This window comes from Carya illinoinensis, chromosome 1, assembly GCF_018687715.1.
Source record: "Carya illinoinensis cultivar Pawnee chromosome 1, C.illinoinensisPawnee_v1, whole genome shotgun sequence".
In the NCBI taxonomy this organism is placed as follows: domain Eukaryota; kingdom Viridiplantae; phylum Streptophyta; class Magnoliopsida; order Fagales; family Juglandaceae; genus Carya; species Carya illinoinensis.
Genome location: NC_056752.1, coordinates 22910659 through 22931046, shown reverse-complemented (window position 1 = coordinate 22931046; position 20388 = coordinate 22910659). Strand labels below are relative to the sequence as shown.

At 37.6% G+C, this 20388-nt stretch overlaps 1 protein-coding gene across 11 annotated transcripts in view; it reads right to left on the bottom strand.

The window, feature by feature from the left end:
- Positions 1-4862: 4862 nt before the first annotated feature.
- Positions 4863-20388, bottom strand: part of LOC122313629 — a 37025-nt gene continuing 21499 nt past the window's right edge. For 2 of the 11 annotated variants that reach the window (XM_043128836.1, XM_043128791.1), the window contains exons 7-12: positions 14752-14870; positions 12973-13098; positions 9173-9266; positions 5608-5762; positions 5189-5295; positions 4863-5085 (exon numbers count right to left, since the gene is read on the bottom strand). In XM_043128836.1, coding sequence (XP_042984770.1) covers positions 5236-5295; positions 5608-5762; positions 9173-9266; positions 12973-13098; positions 14752-14870 — 554 coding nt within the window. In that variant the 3' untranslated portion in view covers positions 4863-5085; positions 5189-5235. Of the gene's footprint in view, positions 5086-5188; positions 5296-5607; positions 5763-7164; positions 7325-8294; positions 9043-9172; positions 9267-12972; positions 13099-14751; positions 14871-20388 lie in introns of those variants that run through there. The other 9 variants (XR_006243463.1, XR_006243464.1, XM_043128796.1 and 6 more) reach the window with 8 other exon arrangements.

The following is a 20388-nucleotide window of genomic DNA, read 5'->3' as shown; positions in this document are numbered from 1 at the left end:
AGAAAACTATATAATATATATACTATGGGAAAGGCGTCAATTTGCAGGCTATAGACAGGCTGACTCGGAAATGACACGATTATTAATTGAATAGATCAGATTAAGCCTGTATCTCGTATCAGTTTAGTTCGTAAGTCATGAAAAAAACAAGGGCTAGTGGCAACAGGAGCAGTACTAGTGATATGGCTGTTGGGTCTTGATCTCAGTTTACTTGCAACCAAACAGAAGATATAAGAGAAAAAAAGAAAGATAAGCATCCTAGTTGGAAGAAAGGCACTACATCCCAAAGGTAGTAGAATCAGGAAACAAGACTAAAGAAGAAATGACACCATGTTTGATGCCAGACAAACACAAAATGACGATATTAATTATATGCCAAGCCATATATATATAACGAGATGATCATGTTGAAGTAGTGCTTCTATGATCTTCTAAAATACAACCGGAGAAAACAGAAAATGTCTTTAGCTAATGTATAATATATGCCATCAAGAATCTTACATATATATCTAAACAAAATAACAGACCACATGAAGATAAAAACATATGCTAAAAATTCCCAAGGAGATCGATATGATTTGGATGGCTCACTGATGATCATATATTTATTCAGATGCAATCCACTGGGAACAGGAAAATGAAACAACTTGTTGAGGTCATGATCTCTCTCTCTCTCTCTCTCTCTCTCTCTCTCTCTCTCTCTCTCTCTCTCTCTCTCTCTCTCTCTCTCTCTCTCTCTCTCTCCTGAGCAAAGAGAACTATTATAAAGAAAAGAAAGAAAGAACGGTGGCTTTTTGAACAACAATGACACGGTATGACGTGGGTATATAGTAAGGGTAAGGCTTATTGGATACAACCCCAGGCCGGCCAGAAGGTGGAATTTTGAAAATGAAAACATTGGAAAAGAGAGAGATATTCCTAATTTAGTTGTCATTATCATTATCGAATGGCCACGTACACCTTGCAAGTCTATGCAACAATATAGGTCTGAAGTATGCTTAGCAAGGTTATTAGCAACCCTTGTGACCCTCATCATCATCAATCAAGAACCACAAATTCTCAGGTAGGTTGTGCATGCAGTTACGAGCCCCGGCCTGATCATCGAGTATGCTATAGAAATGTATACTCAAAAGGTATTGATGATCGATATTCTTGTCTCTCGACCTACGTACGTACATTTATATTACAATAGAAACAAGGTGGGGGACAGGAGACAAGTATGTTGTACGTTCTTGATCCAAAACCTCCCTTGACAAATTAAATAATAAATAGATTTCAATATTGGAAAAGATAAACAGTGTCTGATTTAATTAAAGTAGAACTTAATTCTAAGTAATGTTTCCTAATAAAACAGTAACAAAGATGACACCCAAAAACAACAATGATCAAAAGCGAGTTCAAGCTGTGACAATATTGTTGTACCACTGATCAACACTTGTTTAAGCACAAACACAAACACAGATTTAAAACCTTGCTTTGGTCGCAACTCTTTTACATTATTATATATGCTTTCTGTTAGGGGTGCTACCCGCATCATGCGGGGCGGGTGCACCCCTTCCCCGCACCCCGCCCCCGCATGATGCGGGGGATGAAATTTCATCCAGCACCCCGCCCCCGTGAGGCGGGGGCGGGGCCCCCCGCTCCGGTGCCAGGGGGCGGGGCGAACACCCCATCCGCCCCGCCCCCCGCCCACTTCAAAAATCTCATATTTCAATGGGCTTAAAAAAAATTTTTTGTGTCTAAAAATATTATTTTTAGACCCAAATTATTATATAATTAAATCTTAAATTAAAATTTATATATATAATAATAATTTAAAAACTAATAACAGAAAAATTATGTTACTAATTTTTAAATTTGTTAAACTTGTTCACAAGAATCACAAGAGAGTGAGACTTGTTCATCACAAGCTTGCATATGCCATGGGCACCCTAGGCCTCATTTATATAGAACTCTAAGGCCATACAAGAGTCTTACTTGAGCAATGTGAGACTTACTGTTAAGTCCCACATTGCTCAAGTAAGACTCTTAGAGTTCTATATATATAAATGAGGCCTAGGGTGCCCATGGCATATGCAAGCTTGTGATGAACAAGTCTCACTCTCTTGTGATTCTTGTGAACAAGTTTAACAAATTGTAATATTATATATATACAATTTGTAAAATAAAAATATATATTTATAAATATAAAATATATATATTTATAAATATAAATATAAAATGCGGGGCGGAGGAAAAGTGGGGCGGGGTTGAGCCTTGCCCGCCCCCCGCCCCGGCATGTGCGGTGCGGGGTACCCCGTTCGCCCATGCGGAGGCAGGGCGGACGGGGGCGGGGTAGCGGGGGGCGGGCCCCCGCTGCCCACCCCTACTTTCTGTTTCTGGTATTGGTTTTAACTTTATAAAATGACTAAATTGCCACCACTGTCATCAATGCCACTAAACCATTTCCATTTTTAAGAAAAACATTTCTAGTGTGATGCGCAAGAGCATTATTATGAATTTTTAATTCTATTTCTGATCTGACTATCGAGTTTTTTAAAGGGAAATATTTTAGACACAAAAAGATTACACAAAAATAAATCCATAAACTGATGCAACTTGATATGATATGTCAAATTGTAAAGTTATTTTTATTGTAAAGTAGATTTAACAGATTCTATAATATAAATAAATAACAACAATAAACAAAATATAAAAAAAAAATAGACACTACAAGATAAACGGATTTTTACTACCAAAATTTTACAACCAAAAAGACTATTTCGGACAAAAACATACTCATCTTTGTCGGAAATAGTTTTTTCGGTTGCAAAATTTTAATCGCAAAAATCCGTTTTTTAGTAGTCAGAGGAAACGTCATAGAGGGAAGAATATAAAGTGTTTTGAAGTTTTAAAATTCCAATTTGTCTTCTTTTTTTTGCCATGACCTTTCATATAATTTAACTTAAATGACCAAACTCGTGGTCATTTAATGTAGGAGAAAATGATGACGTGGCTCAACAAAAAAATTGTGTATTCATAGATTTGTAAATTAGATATTATAAACAAGACGATTTTGAGAGGAACGAGATGTGTGTGGTGGAGTGGAAGAGCAAGAGACGGATCGAGGTTCATGTGATAACTACCATTGAAGTGCAAACCAAAGAGTCTTTCTTTTGTTAGTCATTAAAAAAAAAGTAACTAGCCATTAAAAACGAGCAAGTAGTCATTAAAAAACAATGAACAATAATAAAATGGTTGGAGACCAATTACGGCCATGTTTGGACACTTTGATGAGATCATCTCAAAAATAATTTCCTTCCCAAACATCAATCATATATAAAACATTTTTCAATTTCAAATCTTCAATATTTTCGTCTAATCGTTACCTAATCATTACAATTTTCTCAAACTTCCAAACAAAACATAAAAAACAATACTTTTAAATTTTAAAATAAAAATAATATTTGAAATTTATAATATTTTTGTTCAACATTTTCTCTTTCATTTCGCATAACCTAATAAAATATCTTAACTCAAACCATTTCATTACTATTTACAGAATTTTCATCTTATCTCATTACCTAAAACATGCCCTAAATGATATAGTTAATTAAGATGTCGATTGATGTGACACAACAGAAACAAAGAAGATCGCTTCAAATAGTACTTATGTTATAGATGATGCAGAGAACTCAAGTTGTAACTCTGTAATGCTTTTTATCGTTCATTTAGCTAGTTCACTGTATAATGCTTTTTAAGGAAATTGGCTAAAATATAGCCAAGCAGTGGCTTTGCCGACCCCACTTTTAAAACTTCGGCTACTTGGACAAGTGGTAATTTAATTTGACTTACTCAAATGGACATTGCCACTTCAGAACTAATAAAGCAAATTAAGCCTTGCTTAGACAACAAGATTTCAACCCTATCATGAGCAACTGAAGGAGCTGCCGGCAGTGGTGCTGGAGATGGTGACAAAAGCATGTTGAGGTGATGGCAACGCCTATTTCGATAGAGGCAGTAGTGGTTATTAGGTAGATGTGACACAGCAGATCTAAGAGCCATGGGGATGCTAGCTAAAGCATGTAGAGGGATGGTGACAGCTTTAATCAACAGATAATGGTACTGGTGGTTATCAGATAGATGTGATACTGCAGATCAAGAGTGGTTCATATGGATTTTGCTACCAATTCTATTCCGATGGAAGGGGTGGCGAGTTTCAAGAGGGGTGTAACCATATTCAAATCAAATGCCTATCGAAAGACATGATGTGAAAGACGGTTCGTACCGATGCCGACGGGTTAAACGGTGACAGCCTAACAATAGTGCTTCTTGTACTAGTGGCCATAGTTATGATTAAAAAAAGAATAAAATAAAAAAAAGGACCTTGATAGCACGAGTTTCAGATGCACTCAGGGATACTGTATCTTGTATTAAACTAGATGAAAACAGTTTAGGAGATTGTTGCCAATGTGTAAGGTGACGGATCATGCAATTCATTCAGACTGAAGGATAGATTCTGTACGAGTTGAAAACAATCGACCAGAATTATAGGTAGTTAAGCAATCACTTCTTTATTTTAATGAATAAAACTCAGTACTCATATATTCTCATGAAACGTGTTGAAAATAATGAAGACAGGAAATGCCTGCAATCACATGATTATATGAAATCTCTGGTTCACATAAACAAAGTGTGGCAGGTGAGGTTATATAAGTTTAATCCCATACAGACGCATGAGTTGTTTTACCTTAGAGAGAGAGATGGTAAAAGATAATGTTGTCTTCACCAGATCAGAAAAAATAACCATCAGCAAAATGACCATGAACGATAGATTTATGATTTGCTAAACAACAGTGAAAGAAATGCATGAAGATCTATTATGACAGCAACAAAAAACGAAAATCAGACATTAAAAATGTCAGAAAGAGAATATGTGTTAGCAGCAATCATACAGCTGACTCCATCATTGGTACAAGAGAGGTTTTGTGATAGTTCATTGCACCAGGAATTACTAAAACAATGTATTTCAAATACACATCCGACATGAGATCAACCATTAACTACCAAATCCAATCAATTTCAGCATGTCTGTAACAGTGAAAGCTGACGAGAAAAAGTGCAGCGGGAAAAAAGATAATCAGATTTGTGTACTGCTTTAACAAAAACAGACATACCAAGGATAACAATTGTTTGACGTTTGACATACCTATCCAAATCAAACGAGCTAAAGCAAACAACTCCCCCCAAGCAAAATTAGTGCATCCATCCCTTTGAGTGACCGTCTTCGACATACGGCTCCAGAAATCCAATAAACTGAAATGAGATGCAATAATAGCCTTTCTTAATTGTTTTACAAAGAACATCTCATATGCTTATGCTCCACCTGTCTCATTAACAATATCTTACAAGTACATAAAAAGTAGTTATTGACATATTTTCTCTGGATGGTACACCAAACAAATGAGAATTGGAAAAAAAAAATATTTATGACTATACATCCTATGTATCTAATTCAAAGAGAACAGAAAAAACACACGCATCCTTGCACAAGGAACAAATCCTTTAGGCCCAATACAAATAATTCAAAACCATTAAGAGTATATGCATTTGATGTCAAACAGATACCTCACTTCCATCTTTAGACCACCTTGCACCATATCCATCAGCGACTCTTATTTCAAAGACAACACCATGAGGTGGGACAATATGCACATTCAACCAGCCACAATCTGCTATTAAGTGACGTATGACATCCATTGCAAGTTTATTTTTATCAGAATCTGGAGAAAGCACAATTAATAGGAGGAAAACCATGGCCAATAAACAACATAAGAAATATGGTATAAAGATTATATGAAACATGTTGTACATTTAATGTACTTCAGTTAATTGATTTTCAAGGAGTCCCACAGCCATACTGACCTCTAATACGTAAAACTTTTCAATTTTCCAGTACTCCATCAATGTGCACTTCATTGCTAGATGGGATGCAAGAGATATTGCTAATGAGGTCAGACCTTTATTTTATTGAATAGTCTTTGCTTTTCCTATCTAACTTGCACCAATAAAAAGTATGATGCATGAATCTAATCTAAACAAGGGTTCAAAGTTTTAAGATTCTAGATCATCCCCACAGCCACTCAAGCATAGGATAAACAGAGGCATCCTTAAAATACAGTAAAAAATATACTGAATATCCTATCCCTGATCTGCAAAATATTTCTAATACAAACCGGTATAATAAAGATTTCTAAGGTAGGCATGCCTGTGCTCATGGAGAAAAATATCTCATAATATATCCAATATCCATTACTTTGTGGCTACCTATAGATCAAAATAATTCCACTTTTGTGTCTTTAAAAAGTACCTGATTCCTTTCATTCAGATTTGTCTTGGTTTTCAAGGGCAGACTAGCATAAGATGTCATTTAAAATAATCAAGTCTAATTATTAACAATTTGAATATTTAGTTTCGGAAGGCAAAACATAAAGAGTGAAGAATAGTTTGTGCTCCACAATGCATGAGGAAATAATGATTGATGTAATACCATTGTGAGCACCTCTCTATCAGGTGTGAATCCTAGATAGGGGCCACCAGTCATGCGCATGGATGGCAAAAGCTCAGCCAATGACTGTATCACGATGACTGAGAGTAGGAGGCTGTTACTGCCACATTTATTATTCTGAATTTTACTTTATTGTTGTATAATTTGTTTATCAGAATTTGGGTTGTATTATTTTCTTAAGTGGGCTATCAGCCAAAGTGTGACTAGGATTTAATTCCTAGTCTATTTAAACCTATTTTTTGTACTGTTGTCAGATACTTCTGATGAATTAATAACTTGATGGTTGTTTCTCTCCCTTCTTTCTATCCTATTCCCATTTCCATGGGCCTTTCCCTTCCCCTCCCATTTTTTATTGGTTTCTATTGATTGTACTGAATCAAATTTGGTATCCAAGCATATCTCCCAAACTCCCTTTAATTCTTCTCCCTAGTTATCGCTCTCTGATCTCATAAACCTCACTAATCTTCTCTAAATTTGCTAGTCTTGAAAAAACCTCTTCAAAAGCCCTCAATTAAATTACTCTATTTAGTAATCCAATTTTTCTTCAGAGGAGATTTGAGAACAATGGTGATAAATAATGCAAACGTTTAACACCAAACAACTGCAGAGCCACCTACATGCATGCTGTAATAGTCGGACGGCCAACTATCTTTCAACCACAGAGCATCACAAGGCACCACAGCCAACACCACCATCACTCCTAAATGCAGCTCCATGGAATTAAAGTACCGAAACCAAACTTCCACCCAAATTTCATCCCTGCCACGCGTGTTTTACCTGATTTGTCAGGTGCCATAAGAACTTTACTACTATGAGAACTGAAAGAAAACTCAGAAAGTTAACAAAGAATAAGATGAAGAAGGAAAACGAAAACCACGTCTGAAGGAACAAACCATACCCTAAACAAAACGCAGGTAATTGGTGACTGAGGCACACCGAAGATTGATTGTACACTGACACAAAATCTAGACTGCTTCCACACAAAATCCCTATGTGATTTGCACCGAATACCAGTGAGAGTGTGTGTGTGTTTATGATGTTAACCCAAACAGGGTTTTGAATTGAATTCAAGCTTTGAATTGAGACGTGGTCCTGCCCACCGGATCTGCGCTCTAGAAGATCCAGCATGTCAAAGTACTCACTATCACTGATTGCATAGAAATAAAGCAGACGCTAAGAGAATTATCTACCTGTCTAATTGAGGCAATGTTCTAGATCTGTTGAATAATCTGGCAAAATTTTTTGAGTATAAGTTGATGTGTGGTGCAGTGAAAGATGAGGCTATAAACTTGTGTAACTTCTTTTTTTTTTTTTCTTTTTTTTCTTTTTTTAATTTTATTATACATTGAAGCCCCTGCTATTGTACCTTCTAATTTTATTAATCTAACTTGCCTATAAAAAAAAGTTTCCCAAAGCATTTGCACGACATTTTCCTGGTAGAATGATATCCGTACACAAATCCTAGTGAATGATGCCCAATATAAAATTCAGGCTTGATTCACGTAGGTGTCACACTACATTTAACATATGTGATTATATCGCAGTCTGAATTCAACCTGAACAGCTCCCACCTAGATCTATTCAAAAATTGCAAGATCGTAGTGTTGGGCCTTTCAAAGTGTTGTAGTGTGTTGGACCAAATGCACACCATTGAGATTCGCCTTGACCATGCTATTAGCTCAACATTAAGGTAGAGGATCTAGTTGCTTATATGGGCCACATAGCTGTCCTAGACAACCCTTTTGAGGAACAGTCCCATACCCTGAAACAAATCCTATTGCTGATCCCATACAACTCCCCTTCAACCAACCCAGAATATATTGATGCTATTTTGGGTAAGCAAGTTGTTTTCGCCAAGAACAAAGAAGTTCAACAGTTACTAGTTTGTTGGGGAGTCAATACACTGCAAATGAATTACCAATGACATGTTGTAACAGCTTGACCTTAACTTATTGGAGTACTTCCAAAGCTGCTAGAAGCTACACTCGACAAGGTCAAGTTCTTCCAGCCACAAAAGTCTTGGTATGGAAATCAAATACAAGCCACCAATTACATGTGAATTGATGTCGCTGCCAGAAGAAAGCTCAACCAATGACTTTCTGGCTTGGTGATTGAGAGCTGAAGATTATGTGGTTTTTTTTTATAAGAGCTGGAGATTATGTTATTGCCACTTTTGTTATTTTACATTTATTTTGTGGTGAATTTGTCATATTATTTATTTATTGGACTGTGGATTATGTTTCTTTCGGGCTGTATGTTATTTCATCTAGTGGGCTATTAGCCCAAGTGTGACTAGGGTTTAATTCCTTAGTCTACTTGAACATACTCTTGTACTGTTGTCATATACTTCTGGTGAGTTAATAACTTGATGACCCTTTCTCTGCCCTGTTTTCTTCCCCCTCCCCATTCTCTTCATTCTCCTCCTTGTCTTGCACTAGTCTCTCCTTCCTTTAAAATTCTTATTGGTTTCTATTGAATTTATTGCATCACTATTCCTGAGAACAAAAAGGATATTACATTTTATAGCTTTTAGATTATGTATGCAAACTTATAACAGAATAAACCAAGGTAAGAAAAGGAGAAAATAAATTCATCTCAAAAGAGTAAATTCAACGAGATACTCACCATTTCCTTTCAAAGTACCCCAGTATTTACTGCTACTCCTATTAGCATGCTTTTCCAAAGCCCTAGCTCCATGAGTCAAGGTACAACCTTCAACCTGAAGCCAAGAAAGGACAAAATTTCTATCAAGCCCTCTTAGAATAAGGATGAAAGTAACTTACCAAAAAAAGAATAGGGATGAAAATAAAACGAAAAAAAATTACAAATTTAGGTAGTGATTCAGCTATTCAGAAGCAAAGCATGAATATATTTTGTTTTTCACAAGAACTGAAGCCATCCAAGACAGTTTTTTAACTTGGTTTATTTTTAAAAGAATTAACAAGTTTATTTTGATTTTATATTTTTATTAATTATTTCAAATGAGTCTATAAATTTTTTAACTTTTTAAAAAAGAACTAAAAGTCATTTTCTATTTTTTATGTGCTTTTATTTTTTTAAAATCTTATCTTTATTATTTTTTATTTTTTTCAATTCTACTATTTTTTTAATACTTTTACTGTTTAGGCTGACATGGCATGCAACATATTTTAAACTTTTTAAACGTTGACTCTACAAATATGACACTTGTCCTCTTCTTATTGGTCATGATGTGGCACATAACTAACACATCAACTTTTTTGTTAGGAGACAGTGCTGAACATTTTGACACTTGACCCTAACCACGAGTGTTTACTCTTTTTAAACCCTAGGCACTAGTTTTAAAACAGGTGCAAGTACTAAGGATGTAAACAGTAAATTTCCTAAAATGAAAGGATACGTCAGAACTCCTTGTCTCAATCCACAAGTGCTTTTAAAGAAATCAACAGAGGTGTCATTCACCAAGAAAAAAGAGAATTGGGCTATGGATACACAATGCTTGATCTGCATAATTGACCTCTCCCCAAAATCGCGTCTCCCAAACAAAAAAAAAAAAATAGAAATTCCCAATTCTTATAGTCATAGCCCTTCTTTATATCCAATTTGCATAAAATTCTTGGCACTCTAGATTTGATTCTACTCTCCAAACATTCATTGGCAATGAGCACCGTGTCTAAAATTTGTCTCTCCTTGACAAAGGCATTTTGAGACCTTGAAATAATCTTCTCTATGACCGTGCTCAAGCGGTTGGCAAGAACCTCGGATATGATCTTGTACATCCCATTCACAAGGCTAATGAGACAAAACCCCCACACATCCGAGGCCATGGCTCTCTTCAGGATGAGTGCAACGAAACTCACATTAAGGCTTTTCTCAAATTTCCTAAAATAATAAAATTCATGAAAAACCCTTGTGACATGGAAAAGCCTGAAAGAATTCCATAGAATTCCATGGAAAAGCCACAGTCCCGGAACTTTGTCATTAGCCATTCCACTTATCACTAGACGAACCTCTTCCTCTTCGAATGGTCTTTCCAACGAATTTGCATTCGTAAGAACAATACACTCAAAAGCTAAACCATCAAGATTAGGCCTCCAAGCAAATTTTTCCGCGAGCAGTCTCTTATAGTAGTGAACAATGTGAGCCTTGATCTCAAAGTGGTTCGAAACAACAAGACCTTTAGTGGGGAGCATCTCAATGGCATTATTTCTCCAATGTGATTTGGCCACTGATGAAAAAACTTGAACACTTATACCCTTCAATCAACCAAAGAGCCCGAGATTTTTGCCTCCAAATGATTATTTTCTCCATCAAGATTACATTCTCAAGTCTAATAGCAACACGACTTTTTATCGACATCTCCTCATCCAAAACTACCCTCTTCCCTACCCTCACCTCTTCCCTACCCTCAAAGCCGTAAAACTCCTCAAGAAGAGACTTCTCCTAGCTATCAACATTACCAAAGACTTCCAAGTTCTACTTCTTCAAGCTTCTTCAAAACTTTAGGCCTGCCCGCTAATATAACACTTAAGTGCCAGAAATCTAATGACATGACCATTACTGCCTCACCTTTTTCTCAAATGCATCAGCTTTTAAACACATGTTTCAAACTTGAAGCATTTGTGACCCTCATGGATACCCCCACAATCCAAGCCGATCGTATAGTGGTCAGCAAACCCAAGGTAATCTCTTATGAAATAACTTCAAGAAAATGTGCTTCCCAAGATGAGGAAACTAGAAATCTATCCAAAATAGATTGAACCCGGTTTTTGGACAATGTGACCTCACCCCCGACCAGTGGGAAATTCATGAGATCTAAATCAAAGATGAAGTCAAAAAATTCCACCATGGCCGGACTTAGATGAGACTCCCTGACTAGTATTTGTACAAACTAGACAGGACCTAGTTATTGGACCCTGTGAATTCACCCCCCACCTAGGGGAAAATCCATCCAAATCAAACATGAAGTCAGCAAATCCTGACATAATCAGGACTTAGACGAGACTCTCCCAACTTCTCACTCAGAAACCAAGTGATGTTTAAATCCCTTCCATTACACCAAAGCACGTCCCACTAACTGCACATACCAACAATCTCAACCACAGAAATCTCTTAGTGCTATCCAAATTAGGCTCATAGATACCTGCAAAAGCCCACGCAAAACCATTTTTCACATTCTTGAAAGAACAAGCCACTGATACACTCCTCTGTTCCACAACCCACTTATCCCAAGGCACTAGGATACCACTTGAAGCCCTCTTAAAGGAAAGGAACGCCCATCCCACATAAATATCCCCCACAAACTTCTAATCATACTTCTAGCAATAAATTTCAGCTTAGTTTCCTACAAATATCCCCCACATAAATATCCACAAATGGCGTCCACCTCCCAATGACGAAGCATATTCTTAACATGGAGGCACTTGTTAATATCATTCAGCTCCCAAACATTCCACAAGAATCTTCTTCGGCTTCATAAAGAAAGGTTTAGTGCCATCCCCTTTTCATTCTTCCTCTAGTTACGCCTCCCTCTCTAACATCACAATTTATCAAGCGAGACTCTTTAATTCTGTATCTCTTTTAAAGGCTAATGTTGGAATATGGGAATGGCCCGCCTTGATGGCAATAAGTAAGACCCAAAATTGTTCCTCCAAAACCTTCACATGATACCCCAACACAATCTTTAATCTCCTTCACTTCTAGCGACACCCACTGCAAGGAAATACCAGCCCTGTTCAGACCTGGTTGCAAGGCATACAGAGAGACAGGATCATCCCCGACCTCATCCCTCCCATGTATTCTAAATCTATACAGTACCTTTTCCTTGGAACCATATGCATCTCTATTGCTGCTACCAGTCACTGGGATGTGATTGTATCAGGGAAACTTCTCCAGCCCATCCCCTTCACACCCTCAGGGATGATGATGAAACCACGTCTAAGCTCCGTCCCCATATTCCACCATCATCAGATAGCATCCATAGGTGTTGGACCAATGTTGTGCCAAAAAAATGTGATTACCCCTCTCGCAATGTTTTGTAAAAACCACCACTACCAGTCGCCAGCCAACTCATTGTCAATTTGCCAATAGTAATGAACTTAACGTCATGCCAGCTTCTTTCTGTAATCAGAACAGAGACACATCCCTTGAGAATTCAAAAACCTTGGTATTAACCAATAAACTCCTCACAGTATTCATTGCATCCAACCAGACAACCCACAAAAGTAGGAATGAAAACAGACAGAAACAGAAAGAAACGACCGATAGAAGAAGTGGGCAAAAGGAAAAGAGAAACGGGATTACCAACAAGAAGCGCCAGGAATCAATTTAGAGATATTAAAAGATTAAACAAGCAATTCCAAAATCTATGAAGGAAGCAACTTCTAACAAGGCAGAAAGTCTGTTGCAAGCAGTTGAAAAACAGAGCAATTAATTCATAATCTTACATTTGGCTTACATGGCAGCATAAATGATGATAGAAGAGTTGATCTTGGTGGGGGAAGTGCATCTGGAACTGTCCCTGTGGTATGTGTCAGACCTAGAAGGCCTTGAACACCCTCATAACTCAATCCCTGGAAAAATAAATAAATATAAAAAAGTCTGGTTCACTTAAAATTACGAATATGGGAGGCATATAGCAGACCCTGAAGATAAATACTCCATATATCAGGACATTGGAGCACTAGCCACAAGGTGTACAATTAGTCAGACAGAGAGATATACGACGTGGGTATATATGTGCATGAGCATGCAGGTGCACAGGTACTGAGGAGTAATGATATTACTGTTCATATTAACAAAAAGTGAATGGTGATCACAAGCTGAACATTAACAACACCTTGAGGGACAGGACAGGGGGAAAAAGATAATAAAAGGCAAATCTAGAGAGCTGAATGTGAAAGTTATCAGAAGCACTATGATTGTCCATTCTTGGGATGCAAACATGTGAAAAAGGCCACACACAGAAAAAAGTTAAAAATAAAATAAAAAGGCCACAAGAAAGTGAAGCCATCTTAACCAATAAAATGATTGCAATATACATATCCCCAAATTTAAGGATACATAGCATGATTGCTTTCTTATTAAAAGGTAAATTTACAATAACCAAAAGGAGCCAAACAGCAATTGCATGTGTCTCAAATGGTACAAAAGGTTCCGTAACCAAAAGCTGTCCGTAAGGTCACTACTCTTGGTTGGTTTGTTCAAATAACAAATTGATTCATAGTCCAAAAATTGTGAGAATTGGTAGCAACAAATAATAAATTATCATGGTGAAATTGCATCATAATTACAGACTTCGAAATTTCCAAAATTCCATTGCATTATTAATTTGAATCCTATTGAAATGTCAACATTTTCAGCCTTCAAAGATTTAGCCCAAGTTTGAAAAGTCAGCTTTTACCATGACTAAAGCTTGTTACTCCCAACATCTAAAACCAATGATATAAAAAACAATGCCTTTTAACTTGAAAAGGTCAGGGAATCCATATCACTTGCATTTGGGACTAGACATGGATTTTATGTATTAATTTGGTGTCTCCACCTAATAGCTCAAGCGTTCAGTTTGTAAGCTTTAACTGGAAGGGCATAGAATTCATGCTGCATGTAAACAAAGCAGGATATACTCATATTTCAAATTATAGTTCTGTTTTCCCAACAAATTTAGGTCATCAATTTATCATTTCCACTATTAGATTTCATCTCTTGTTTGACCAAAAGAAAGTAGTCATAACATACTAATTTTACCAGTAATTTCCCTGCCACAACGCTATTAAGCATGAAGCATAGGATATACTCTGCATCCCAAAAATAAGTATATTGATTAGAAGGAAAAATTTTAATAATCTTCCCAAGATTTTAAGGAGAATAGTCTCCACATTTTTTTAAAAAGTGCAGTTGATTAGCAAAATGTCAGTGTTTCTAACTTTGAAAAGTGGACACTCACTAGGATCCTTCAAAAAGATAGAAAAATATGGACTGTGGTACAGAGGGAGAATGCGTTTACCTTAACGGATATGAATTCTACATTGTATCATATATTCCTTACCTCCAGCCAAAAAGAAAAATGAATCTCTTGTGAACATATCCAACACAAAAACGACATGATGAAACCCAAGACAGTCATACCGAGAAATCAGGAGAACGTTCTTTTCTAAAAGGGATGAAGTTATTCTTTTCTTGCAATTATATATTCAAATCATACATGGCAGCAAGTAAACACGTACAGAAAGTAGGGTTGCCAACAAAATGTATGGCTGAACATCCACTTTTGAAACATAGATTGCAAGAACGCCATTTGACCTTTCCTTCTCTTCTGTGTAAAATCTCCTGTAGATTTGTACACCTGAAAAGTAGTGTGCCTATTATTCCTGGACTGATAAAAGTAAAAAGCACTTTAAAGCACAAATAAAATTCAAAAATCAGTTTTATTCGGTGGCCAATTAATCATACTAATCACAGTGACTATGAAGATAACTTAACACAAAGCCAATGAGTTTGGAGACTTCTAGATCAAAAAGATGCTTAATTTATAAGCTATACTTTAATTGACAAGTTTGTGCTAAGGTAACACTGTATTTCCCCTGCCCACAGAATATAATCTTTTTCATTAATCCACATAATTAGGTATAGCCCAAATAGACAGGGAGTATTCTCTCCGTGTTCTCCCTGCGTACTCGGAACTTTCTTTTTTAACACTTTGTTCCAATGGTCAATTGTAATTGACTTTAATGGCATGACCATCCATGATTTTCTTGTCTCACTAGAACATCACTCCTAGGCATTGCTCTTGTATATGACCCGTGTACTTGAGCTTTTGCCTATTCCAAGACAGTCTCATTCACCTGTGTAGTTCTGCTGCACCATAGTCATGATCCATGCCGCCCGATGTGGTCTCAAGAGCTCAGTTTGAAAACCTGTGCTGGTACTTTTGTGTTTGGTGTGTTTTAAAAAAACTGTCTAGCTTTGACTCCGGATTTCATGGCTTTTTATTTTTTCGTGTGCTGTGATTTTTTTTGGGGGGGGGGGGGGGGGGGGGTTAGGTTTGTTGTGGTAATCCATCACTTTTCACCACCAAAAACTACTTTTCGGACAAATTTTCATAAAATATGAGCACATCGCATATAGAATGATAAAATTCATCTGCTGTACCATTTTTCTCCATTCCAACAGACTAAAACTTACTTCTTCTGAGCTACTGGGTTTTCTTGAAAATTTATATTATGCACCTTCAACATCTGAACTGAATGAAACTAAAACCATAGATATCTTCTGTTATTCTGAAATCTATCAATTCAAATAAGAAATTGCAACAAGCAGCTAACAGATTCATCAAGCCTATTATTCTCAATACCTGGGTTCATGAGCTAAAGCACTATATCCAAGAGCTCTTGAATGGTTAAAAACCAGCAAACTGAAAATGTGTTGCAGCAACTAAGAGGACGGAGTGACTCGCTCTGTGAAGGATTTTTACAAAACCAAGAGAGTGTGGCCACTAAGATAGATGGGGGATGAAGAGAATCAAGATGGATCTGAACTTGATGGAGTGAAGAGCGCATCAGAGACTCTAGGATCTTTTTTTTTCTTATAGGTAAGTAGGATCTTTTTTTTTTTTTTTTTTTTTGATAGGTAATGAGAAATTTTAATAGGCGTAAGCCAGGTATACCGGAAGTATACATGTGCATGCACCACTTTAAGAACTAACTGTTACAAGGAAATCATGAAGACTGAGATCATTAAAATCTAAAGCAATGGCCCACATAAATAAAGTCTTCCAGAAAAAACTCCTAAACTCTTCCACAGAGCGTTCCTTATCCTCAAAATATCTATCATTTCTCTCGCTCCAAATACACCAAAGAAGGCAAATGGGAGCCATCTTCCACATAGCTGCAATCTTTTGAGTCCCTAAAATCCCTCTCCAACTTGCTAGTAATTCTACAACTCTTCCCGGCATTGCCCATTTTAACCATCCTTCTAAAGAAATAATTCCATGTTTACCAAGCAAAATCACAGTGTAAGAGTAAGTGATCCACTGTTTCCCTGCTATTTTTGCACATGCAGCACCAGTCCATTATTATCAGATCACGCCTTCAATGGTTAGGATCTTTCCAAGAGCTGCTGTACAAACAAAAAACGCAACTTTAGGAGGTGCTTTACGCCTCCATATGCTCTTCCACGGAAAATTAGGAGGATCCTTAACTGTAAGTGTATGATAAAAAGAGACTACCGAGAATTTCCCTTTCTTAGAAGGCCTCCATTCCATCTTGTCTTCAGCTGTAACAGTAGTAGTAGAATTATAAAGCAAGTTAAAAAATTCCACCAGCACACTCACTTCCCAATCATGTGCATCCCTAGTGAGATTGATGTTTCACTCTTGAGAATCATTTGTAAAAAACACACAAATCAGCAACCATTGCTTCTTTCTCCCATGCAAGTCTGAAAATAGTGGGGAACTTAACCTTAAGAGCTGTACCCCCACCCACACATCATGCCAAAAACTGATTCTCTAGCCATTCCCCATACACAACCCAATATTGCTAGAAGAAACCCCCCATCCTTTCCTATATGCTTCCTGAGCCCCACACCATAAGCCCCCTTCCCCTCATTAAAGCACCATCCCCCTCCCCCCCCCTTTGCACTCCCATACTTTGCGTCCATCACCCCTTTCCATAAAACTTCTCTCTCATAATTATAACGCCACAACCATTTCCCTAGTAGGGCCTTATTAAATGCCCTCGCGTTGCGAACCCCCAAACACCCTCTCTCAATAGGGTACACACCTTATCCCACCCTACTAGGTGAAATTTAAACTTGTCACCTAAACCACTCCACAAAAAGTCACGTTGGAGCTTCTCAATCTTAGAAGCAATGCTAGCTGGAATGGGAAATAGAGACAAGAAATAGGTGAAAAGGTTAGATAAGGTAATCTTAATAAGAGTAATCCGCCCCCTTGGATAAATACAACATTTTCCACCCGACTAGCCTACGTTCTAATTTTTCTAGCACCTACGCCCAAATAGTCATCATAGCTTTAAAAGAAGCACCAAGTGGGAGACCAAGGTACTTCATTGGCAACGAAGAGACCACACAACCCAATATGTTGAACTGCCCACTAATATTTCTTACATCACCCACAGCCACCATCTCCATCTTAGCGAGATTTATCTTTAGCCCAAAAACCACTTCAAAGCATAATAGAATGGCCTTCAAAGATTGTATATGTCCTGCATTATCTTCACAAAACAGCAGCGTATCATTTGCAAACAAAAGGTGAGAGAAAATATGAGAATCCTCCACTGAAAATCCTGAAAAAAAACCACCCTCCACCGCAGCCGACAACATTTTACTTAGAGCCTCCATCACAATGACAAACAAAAAGGAGAATAATGGATCTCTCTGTCTTAACCTCCCGTGAGCTATTAAAGAAGCCCACAGGATCACCATTTACCAAGATCGAGAAACGAGCCATTGCCACGTAGTGCCTCATCCATCCCCTCCATCTCTCCTCAAAACCACATGGACGCAGCAAATAGAACAAGAACTCCCAATTGACATGATCATAGGCCTTCTCCATGTCCAGTTTGCATAAAATACCAGGATCTCTCGACTTAAGCCGGCTGTCCAAGCATTCATAGACTACAAGGACCGAATCCAATATTTGCCTACCTCACACAAAGGCATTTTGAGACTTCGAAATAATCTTGTCCATGACCATGCTCATCCTGTTGGCCAAAAATTTTGAGATTATATTATACACGCTGCCCACAAGACTAATACGCCTAAAATCTTGCACCTCACTTGCACCCGCCTTTTTAGGGACAAGTGCAACAAAGGTAGCATTCAAACTTTTCTCAAATTTACCAAAAGTGGAGAATTCCAAGAAAACCTGCATAACATCCTCCCTCACCACCTCCCAACAAGTCTGAAAAAAATGCCATAGTAAAACCGTCCAGCCCCGGAGCTTTATCACTATTCATTCTCTAGGATCTTTCATGAGAAAATAGCTTGTGCGACACTTTTTTTGTTAAAGTTATTGGAGACTAACAAGTCAGCCTCCTATTCGTTGGTGTAAAACCCAGTTTATCACCATGTCCGGTCCAAAGATTAAAAAGAAGATGAATTTCCACATGTCAGTCTAACAAACTGCCATGTGTTTTCTGTTCAGTCAGATGGACAGAAATAGTAATAGAGGGGAAAAATCAAATTTGTCATATCACATGGGATTATTCCTCAAACAAATGCACAAGTGGAAAATCTCAATCATGGTAAAGCATAGGGAGACTTTCCACCAAATTTTCCAATGATAATAATACCTTCAAGAGAAACTTTTCATTTTTTTTTTCCTTCTTTTCCATGATAAGTATATAGAGCATAAACACAGTCTCTCTCTTTTCCTTTTCTACTCCTTCCTCATCTCCACTTCATAAATTTCATTTTGGATGGCATGGCATTTAATCTACCTACATCCCTAAAACTTAGTCGTACTTCAAGGTGAGTCACTATTCCATTGGTGTTAAGACTGATTTCCAAGAGTTCTTGTAGAGTTGACAAGCGCATAAGCTTGAAACATTGATGAAGCTTTTTGGGTAATACCCCAAACTAAGTATAGGAAGATGGTGAATGGGATCCCACATTGTTTGGGCGGGAGCCCATTATAATGATTCCAATGGGCTCCAATTGCCAATTCTAACCTTGACTAGTCATTTTGGAGTATAGGTTTACATGTGGCTTGAGCTTTCCTTAGGCCATTACTGTCAATGGACAATGTTGCTGTCCATTATTGTTCATTATTCTTTCCTTATATAACTCTTTCCTTCTTTCTCTACGTACCATTGTATAGGGCTAGAATTAGGCATATGCTTATTTGTTTCCATGTATAGAATTGTTTGTAAAGAATATATATTATACAGAGCTCTCAAGGCCTGGGATTTGGCCATTCTGACATGGTATCAAGAGCTGTCGACTAACAATTCATGCATCCTTCGAATTTTTTCTCTCTCAGCTTTGGTGCCTCTGTGCAGTTTTGACTTGCACTGCTTCTTCTCAATGGCTTCTATGCTGGTTCCAACATGAACCTTCTCTGTTTCGGTGGTCTCTGTGTTGTTTTTGGGTGTCTCCAACATCATCTTATCTGTCTTTGGGTGCAAGTCTATTTTCTGGGTAGTTTTTTTTTTTTTTTTTTTTTTGGTGCAAGTCTTTCGGTGGTCTCTATCAGTGGTTTACAGACAAGGTGGCTGTCGTGCAGTCTTCCCTAGTCTTTTTTGGCATCTCTATGGCTAAGTGGCTGTCGGAACAGCCTTCAGGTGGTATTTTTGGCGTTCTTCTATGGGTGCGGCTCTCGAAACAATCCTTTGTGGCTGTTAGCAGGTGCTGTGCGATGGATCTTGCAGGTTTTGGTTCTTCGGTCTCACGTTCTTTTGCTGCTTACATTCCTTTTTGATGCTCTTGCTTCTCATTTTGCTGTTTACAATTTTTTGGTGTTCTTGCTTCTCAGAATCATTAATATTGGATGCTATTTGCTTATCTGCTTTGGTTCTTTTGTTTTTTGGTTATTTCGGCCTTTGTGTTTCTTTTTGGCTTTTTGTCTCGGCTTTCATGTCTTTACAATGGATTCTGCACCCATGTGCGCCAAGTTTACGGGAAAAAACTACTCTACTTGGGCTTTTCAATTTGAGTTTTTTCTCAAGGGAAAAGATCTTTGGGGTCATATTGATGGCACGGATTGCACACCTAATCCTGATAAATCCAAGGAACCAGTATCTTCTGCTTCTTGGGCTGTGCTTGATGCTCGTATTATGTCTTGGCTTTTTGGCTCGGTTGAGTCAGATATTGTCACGAACTTGCGGCCTCATCACACCACACAA